Raw genomic sequence first — 8,660 nt, 5'->3', positions numbered from 1 at the left:
GTGATAATGTAATGAATAATGGATGTAACAACACAGCTAATAGAGGATTATCACAGTGATAATGTAATGAATAATGGATGTAACAACGCTAATAGCTGATAATGTAATGAATAATGGATTATCACAATAGATGATGATAATGTAATGAATAATATGTAACAACACAGCTAATAGATATTATGAATAATGTAACAACGCAGCTAATAGAGCATTACCATAGTGATAATGTAATTAATAATGTAATGAATAATGTATGTAACAACGCAGCTAATAGAGCATTATCACAGTGATAATGTAATGAATAATAGATGTAACAACGCAGCTAATAGAGGATTATCACAGTGATAATGTAATGAATAATGTATGAAACAATGCAGCTAATAGAGGATTATCACAGTGATAATGTAATGAATAATGTAATGAATAATGTATGTAACAACGCAGCTAAGAGGATTATCACAGTGATAATGTAATGAATAATGGATGTAACAATGCAGCTAATAGAGGATTATCACAGTGATAATGTAATGAATAATGGATGTAACAACGGCTGCTTGTTTGTTAATAAATGTGTATGTAACACACCGACCGTGTTGACGAAATACATATGGAGAACGCCTCATTAAATATAGTGTATTACGTGGTAAGGACATAGTGAGGCATCGAGGCCTACTGCACGATGCAGATTGAGACTTCTTAGTTGATGTAGGTTAGAAAAATATCTATTGGTTGCCTCCCTTCACATCAGTAACCACAGGAAGTCAGACAACAACCACATGACAGCGAGGGGACTCCTGCAAGAACAGAGAAGACTCCTCCGCCTACAGCTTGACATTAAAACTCTTTCGAATTGTCTCTTCTCAACGATGCCCGTATGTGTTAAGCAAATCAGTTTCACTTTGTTCTTCAACCCAGGGCTCACTTGAAAAAGAGGTCGATCTCAATGCCACTGCCCTGGTTACAAATAACGGATCAATGACATAACGAAGATAAAGACTCATTATTAAAGGTGACCGGACCTTGTTCTTCCAGGATTCCATTCGGTATTTTCTTGTCGACTGCTGTGACGACCTCCTTTCTCTGGTTCCTTATCCTGCCGGGTAGAGAGAGAGAGAGAGACGGGGAAAAGGAAGAAGACAGAGAACAGGAGGATGACAGGTTCATTAAAGGACATAAAGGGATACATTTTACCTGTGACTATTAGTCAAGTCCACTCCAAAACAACAGTTCTAATAACTAACAGTTCTAATAACTAACAGTTCTAATAACTAACAGTTCTAAGAACTAACAGTTCTAAGAACTAACAGTTCTAAGTTCTAATAACTAACAGTTCTAATAACTAACAGTTCTAAGAACTAACAGTTCTAATAACTAACAGTTCTAAGTTCTAATAACTAACAGTTCTAATAACTAACAGTTCTAAGAACTAACAGTTCTAAGTTCTAATAACTAACAGTTCTAAGTTCTAATAACTAACAGTTCTAAGTTCTAATAACTAACAGTTCTAAGTTCTAATAACTAACAGTTCTAAGTTCTAACAGTTCTAAGAACTAACAGTTCTAAGTTTTAACAGTTCTAAGTTCTAACAGTTCTAAGTTCTAACAGTTCTAAGATCTAACAGTTCTAAGTTCTAACAGTTCTAAGATATAACAGTTCTAAGTTCTAACAGTTATAACATCTAACAGTTGTAAGTTGTAAGTTAACACATGAGTTATATGTTATATAAAGGACACAAATACGTTGGTATGGTACCATCTGAAACTGGAAAAGCTGCTCTTTCTCATTAGAGTCCAGGGTTGATGAGATCACAGAACAGGGCACTGCTAGGTTACAGCCACAGCAGGTCTCTCTCTTTGACTTCAGATCGTTCATACTAACGCGCCTGGCTGTGTAGCTCACTTTTACTGTGGCCAGCGTGAGGCATGAACAACTGCTAGTGGTTCATTTCCTGACTGGAGGCTCCGCCCTCTGCTGATTGGGGAGAGGAAGGGTGACGTCGCCTTGGCCCTCGCCCTGTCTGGCAGCACACACACACTACCCCACCCTGTGACTGGTTCGTTACCTGAGGAAGTACCAGGCCAGCAGAATGCTGATGACAAGCAGCACGGAGAAGACCAGCACGGTAGGCAGGATGTGGGAACTCTGGGACTTTGTGTCTTCTGGAAAGGAGAGGGAAGAAGGAAGAGGCAGAGGTTATGGACCCCAAACAAAATCTGTCCTTCCTCCAAAAGTGTGTACTTGTTCACTTCCCTTCATAGATTTATGAAAGGAAATAGAGGAACCCTCCCTCGAGTCTAGACCATGCCTCCACCAACCCAATGTAGTGAACGAGTACACACTTCAGGAGGTAGGAGAGGTTATTGGGGAGGATCCAGACAGCAGAGAGAGAGAGTCATCAAAGGAACAGGAAGAAGCCTGTGGTAGAACACAGAGTTGAGCGTAGCAGTACAATTACTAGATAGGTCAATAGCCACCTCAGATCATGAATGTCCTTTCTAGTTATTATATTTCTACGGGGCTACAGAGAGTTGAGCGTAGCAGTACAATTACTAGATAGGTCAATAGCCACCTCAGATCATGAATGTCCTTTCTAGTTATTATATTTCTATGGGGCTACAGAGAGTTGAGCGTAGCAGTACAATTACTAGATAGGTCAAAAGCCACCTCAGATCATGAATGTCCTTTCTAGTTATTATATTTCTACGTGGCTACAGAGAGTTGAGCGTAGCAGTACAATTACTAGATAGGTCAATAGCCACCTCAGATCATGAATGTCCTTTCTAGTTATTATATTTCTACGTGGCTACAGAGAGTTGAGCGTAGCAGTACAATTACTAGATAGGTCAATAGCCACCTCAGATCATGAATGTCCTTTCTAGTTATTATATTTCTACGTGGCTACAGAGAGTTGAGCGTAGCAGTACAATTACTAGATAGGTCAATAGCCACCTCAGATCATGAATGTCCTTTCTAGTTATTATATTTCTACGTGGCTACAGAGAGTTGAGCGTAGCAGTACAATTACTAGATAGGTCAAAAGCCACCTCAGATCATGAATGTCCTTTCTAGTTATTATATTTCTACGTGGCTACAGAGAGTTGAGCAGTGTTCAATAAGACACACTGTGGCAAAAAAAAAAAAAAAAAAACGTTTTTTTCTCCCCTTCCCAGACAGACATGTCAAAAAGAACCGTTTTCTGATTGGGCGACAGCAGACGGCACCTGTCAGTTTCAGAGTGTTTTCTTCCATGTTGTCCCTACTGAACACAACCCTACTCTGGTGGTTGCCAGGTGGGAATTAAGGTTGGCAGGCAACTAGACCCATTATTATGGTCTGGATAGCCCCGATTTAAGATCTTTTCTAGTTATTATATTTCTAATGGCACAGAGATTCCCTAGCGTGCACTACTTTTGACCGATAGTCCTATGGACCCTGAAGAATAAAGTGAATGTCCTTTCTAGTTTTATATTTCTACTGCCATTTGGAACACATGCTTTGTCTAGAGAGATAATTATAGGGTCAATAGCCACCTCAAACCTGATCATGAATGTACTGTTAAGGGTTTTTATCTCATTTAAACCTGGCTGAGAGAGAGTTAAGGGTTTGGGTTATCTCAGCAGTACTGTTACTAGGGTTTGGGTTATCTCATTTAAACCAGATCATGAATGTCCTTTCTAGTTATTATATTTCTACCTGACAGAGAGGGCTACTGTTACAATTTAGATATCTCATTTAAACCTGAGAGATCAGAATGGCTACTGTTAGTTTGGGTTATCTCATTTAAACCTGAGAGTACAATTACTAGAGGGTCAATAGGGCTACTGTTAAGGGTTTGGGTTATCTCATTTAAACCTGAGAGAGTTGAGCTGGGCTACTGTTAAGGGTTTGGGTTATCTCATTTAAACCTGATCATGAATGTCCTTTCTAGTTATTATATTTCTAGAAGGGCTACTGTTAGGGTTTGGGTTATCTCATTTAAACCTGAGAGAGGTCAAAAGCCACCTCAGGGTCATGAATGTCCTTTCTAGTTATTATATTTCTACTGTTAAGGGTTTGGGTTATCTCATTTAAACCTGAGAGAGTCAAAGGGCTACTGTTAAGGGTTTGGGTTATCTCATTTAAACCTGAGAGAGAGAGCTGGGCTACTGTTAAGGGTTTAGGTCAATAGCCACCTCAGATCTAATGTTAAGGGTTTGGGTTATCTCATTTAAACGTGGCTACAGAGAGTTGAGGGTAGCTGGGCTACTGTTAAGGAATGTTTGGGTTATCTCATTTAAACCTGAGAGAGAGAGTTGAGCGTAGCAGCTGGATAGGTCAATAGCTACTGTTATCAGGGTTTGGGTTATCTCATTTAAACCTGAGAGAGAGAAGGGCTACTGTTAATTTGGGTTATCTCATTTAAACCTGAGATCATGAATGTACTTTCTGGTTATCTCATTTAAACCTGAGAGTTTGGGTTAGAGAGAGGTCAAGGGCTACTGTTAGGGTTTGAATGTTTCTCATTTAAACCTGAGAGAGAGAGAGGGGTCTGGGCACTGTTAAGGGTTTGGGTTATCTCATTTAAACCTGAGAGAGAGAAAGGGCTACTGTTAAGGGTTTGGGTTATCTCATTTAAACCTGAGAGAGAGCGTAGCAGTGGGCTACTAGAAGGGTTTGGGTTATCTCAAAAGCCACCTGCTACTGTTCTAGTTATTATCTCATTTAAACCTGGCTACAGAGAGTTGAGGGTTTGGGTTATCTCATTTAAACCTGAGAGGTCAATAGCTACTGTTCATGAATGTTTTCTAGTTATCTCATTTAAACCTGAGAGAGAGAGGGCTACTGTTAAGGGTTTGGGTTATCTCATTTAAACCTGAGAGAGAGAATGGCTACTGTTAAGGGTTTGGGTTATCTCATTTAAACCTGAGAGAGAGAAGGGCTACTGTTAAGGGTTTGGGTTATCTCATTTAAACCTGAGAGAGAGAATGGCTACTGTTAAGGGTTTGGGTTATCTCATTTAAACCTGAGAGAGAGAAGGGCTACTGTTACAGGGTTTGAGCAGTGTTCATTTAAACCTGAGAGCAGAGAAAAAAACTGTTAAGGGTTTGGGTTATCTCATTTAAACCTGATTGAGAGAGAGAGGGCTACTGTTAAGGGTTTGGGTTATCTCATTTAAACCTGAGAGAGAGAGAAGGGCTACTGTTAAGGGTTTGGGTTATCTCATTTAAACCTGAGAGAAGGGCTGGGGTCTGGATGGAGGCTATTTAAGATCTGTTAAGGTTTTTGGGTTATCTCATTTAAACCTGAGAGAGAGTCCTAAGGGCTGGGCTACTGTTAAGGGTTTGGGTTATCTCATTTAAACCTGAGAGAAGAAGGGCTACTGGGGTTTGGGTTATCTCATTTAAACCTGAGAGAGAGAGAAGGGCTTGTTAAGGGTTTGGGTTATCTCATTTAAACCTAGAGAGATAAGATCAGGGACAAGCTCATTTAAACCTGAGAGAGAGAGAAGGGCTGGGCTACTGTTAAGGGTTTGGGTTATCTCATTTAAACCTGAGAGAGAGAAGGGCTACTGTTAAGTTTGGGTTATCTCATTTAAACCTGAGAGAGAGAGGAAGGGCTGGGCTACTGTTAAGGGTTTGGGTTATCTCATTTAAACCTGAGAGAGAGAAGGGCTACTGTTAAGGGTTTGGGTTATCTCATTTAAACCTGAGAGCTACTGTTAAGGGTTTGGGTTATCTCATTTAAACCTGAGAGAGAGAAGGGCTGGGCTACTGTTAAGGGTTTGGGTTATCTCATTTAAACCTGAGGCTACTGTTAAGGGTTTGGGTTATCTCATTTAAACCTGAGAGAGAGAGGCTACTGTTAAGGGTTTGGGTTATCTCATTTAAACCTGAGAGAGAGAGAGGGCTACTGTTAAGGGTTTGGGTTATCTCATTTAAACCTGAGAGAGGGCTGGGCTACTGTTAAGGGTTTGGGTTATCTCATTTAAACCTGAGAGAGAGAGAAGGGCTGGGCTGTTTAAGGGTTTGGGTTATCTCATTTAAACCTGAGAGAGAGAAGGGCTACTGTTAAGGGTTTGGGTTATCTCATTTAAACCTGAGAGAGAGAGAAGGGCTACTGTTAAGGGTTTGGGTTATCTCATTTAAACCTGAGAGAGAGAAGGGCTGGGCTACTGTTAAGGGTTTGGGTTATCTCATTTAAACCTGAGAGAGAGAGAAGGGCTACTGTTAAGGGTTTGGGTTATCTCATTTAAACCTGAGAGAGAGAAGGGCTGGGCTACTGTTAAGGGTTTGGGTTATCTCATTTAAACCTGAGAGAGAGAGGGCTACTGTTAAGGGTTTGGGTTATCTCATTTAAACCTGAGAGAGAGAAGAAGGGCTGGGCTACTGTTAGGGTTTGGGTTATCTCATTTAAACCTGAGAGAGAGAAGGGCTACTGTTAAGGGTTTGGGTTATCTCATTTAAACCTGAGAGAGAGAAGGGCTACTGTTAAGGGTTTGGGTTATCTCATTTAAACCTGAGAGAGAGAAGAAGGGCTACTGTTAAGGGTTTGGGTTATCTCATTTAAACCTGAGAGAGAGAGAAGGGCTACTGTTAAGGGTTTGGGTTATCTCATTTAAACCTGAGAGAGAGAAAGGGCTGGGCTTGTTAAGGGTTTGGGTTATCTCATTTAAACCTGAGAGAGAGAAGGGCTGGGCTACTGTTAAGGGTTTGGGTTATCTCATTTAAACCTGAGAGAGAGAAGGGCTGGGCTGCTGTTAAGGGTTTGGGTTATCTCATTTAAACCTGAGAGAGAGAAGGGCTACTGTTAAGGGTTTGGGTTATCTCATTTAAACCTGAGGTTGGGGTTTGGGTTATCTCATTTAAACCTGAGAGAGAGAAGGGCTACTGTTAAGGGTTTGGGTTATCTCATTTAAACCTGAGAGAGAGAAGGGCTACTGTTAAGGGTTTGGGTTATCTCATTTAAACCTGAGAGAGAGAAGGGGGCTGCTGTTAAGGGTTTGGGTTATCTCATTTAAACCTGAGAGAGAGAAGGGCTACTGTTAAAGACATTCACAGCCAGCCATTTGGCCCGTTTACAAATGATAACAACATGGTAAATTACTGGCTAAACTAATCCAGTCCAGCTTAACTATAATCCTGTAATAGTAAAGGAAGGTATGGACAATAGTACCTTATCAGACAGTGGAGGGTATACTGTAATATAGACACAGGCCTTACTGTGTATTTACTGTCTAGAAACAGTTATTACATTTTACTGAGTCAGGAAGAAAAAATGTCCCAACAAGTTGTAGAAAATCAGGCCTTTTTGACCATGTGACACATATGAGTAGTAGTATACTGTCTGTCTCCAGAAGCACATTCTACGGTTCAATTACATCTGTCTCACTTACCTCCTGTCCGGTCTTCATTGGAAGTGTCATTGGTTGATAACGTGATTGCCACCAAAAACAGAACTGGGACCATTGTGACTGAGAGAGAGAGAGAGAGAGAGAGGGAGAGAGACAGAGAGACAGAGAGAGAGAGAGAGAGAGAGAGAGAGAGAGACAGACAGAGAGAGAGAGACAGAGAGAGACAGACAGAGAGAGAGAGAGACAGAGAGGGAGAGAGACAGACAGAGAGAGACAGAGAGAGAGACAGAGAGACAGAGAGAGACAGACAGAGAGAGACAGAGAGAGAGAGAGACAGAGAGAGAGAGAGACAGAGAGAGAGAGACAGAGAGAGAGAGACAGAGAGAGACAGAGAGACAGAGAGACAGAGAGAGAGAGACAGAGAGAGAGAGAGAGACAGACAGAGAGAGAGAGAGACAGAGAGAGAGAGACATAATAACAGTTATTAACAGGTCAGGTTAAACTACAAGTACAAGTACAATCTGTATTTGATTTGATTTGACTTGATTCAGAGCTATTTTAGTCCTAATTTGGACAAATAGTCCAACACAACATTATTTTGTATTATTATTATTATTATTATTATATATTTAAATAGTTTTAAAGTATTGATTGAATGTATATATTGAAAGGTTTCTGGTCAGTTAATTTATTCCATTTCTTTATTGCTCTGAATCAAAATGTTGTTTGGCCTATTTCTCTTTTCTGTCTGGATAAACACATAGATGGAGGCCAATCTATTCCTCATGTTGACTGAATGTCTGTCTCTTACCAACTGAATACCGTTGTGAATGGGAGTCGGGTCCGTTTTAAAACGGTGTATATTATGAAATAAAATAAGCATGTTTTAAAAAAAAAAAATGTTAAATCAATTATCTTGTTGATTGAAGACCAACCAAGAGCATTGCACATGACTGTATTCTAGAGGCAGATCTCAGACCATTTAGACGGCGGTCTTCTGCCAGTAAAGCGGAACACGTTGTCACGGTAATGCCTTCTTTGTCCACAAGGTGGGGCAATAGACTAGCGGAACAAACATCACGAAACCATGTCACTGATTACGGTTTTTTGGGGGGGGGGACACACACTTCAAGCATTTCAAATATTCAAATAAATACGCGATTGTTCAAATTCCTGTTTCATGACAAGAAAAAAAATATAAACAAAATTCTGCAGTTTATGGGGATATTTTCCAGATTTGCATGTGATGTTAAAAAGTAGTATGTTAACGAAAAGCACACGCAGTAAGGTATTTAAACATCCATACCATCTAGACATATCACCATGGACA

At 40.3% G+C, this 8,660-nt stretch overlaps 1 protein-coding gene across 1 annotated transcript in view; it reads right to left on the bottom strand.

Annotated features, from left to right (window-relative positions):
* Window positions 1-199: 199 nt before the first annotated feature.
* Window positions 200-8,660, bottom strand: part of LOC121842876 (receptor-type tyrosine-protein phosphatase epsilon-like) — a 34,734-nt gene continuing 26,273 nt past the window's right edge. The window contains exons 2-4 of the mRNA XM_042312663.1: window positions 7,373-7,450; window positions 2,063-2,159; window positions 200-1,093 (exon numbers count right to left, since the gene is read on the bottom strand). Of these exons, the coding sequence (XP_042168597.1) occupies window positions 973-1,093; window positions 2,063-2,159; window positions 7,373-7,445 (291 nt within the window). The 5' untranslated portion in view covers window positions 7,446-7,450 and the 3' untranslated portion in view covers window positions 200-972. The remainder of the gene's footprint in view (window positions 1,094-2,062; window positions 2,160-7,372; window positions 7,451-8,660) is intronic.

Source organism: Oncorhynchus tshawytscha, unplaced genomic scaffold (assembly GCF_018296145.1).
Source record: "Oncorhynchus tshawytscha isolate Ot180627B unplaced genomic scaffold, Otsh_v2.0 Un_contig_1108_pilon_pilon, whole genome shotgun sequence".
Taxonomy (NCBI): domain Eukaryota; kingdom Metazoa; phylum Chordata; class Actinopteri; order Salmoniformes; family Salmonidae; genus Oncorhynchus; species Oncorhynchus tshawytscha.
Note: the sequence above shows the minus strand (reverse complement) of the source record. Positions and strands in the feature narration are given on the sequence as shown.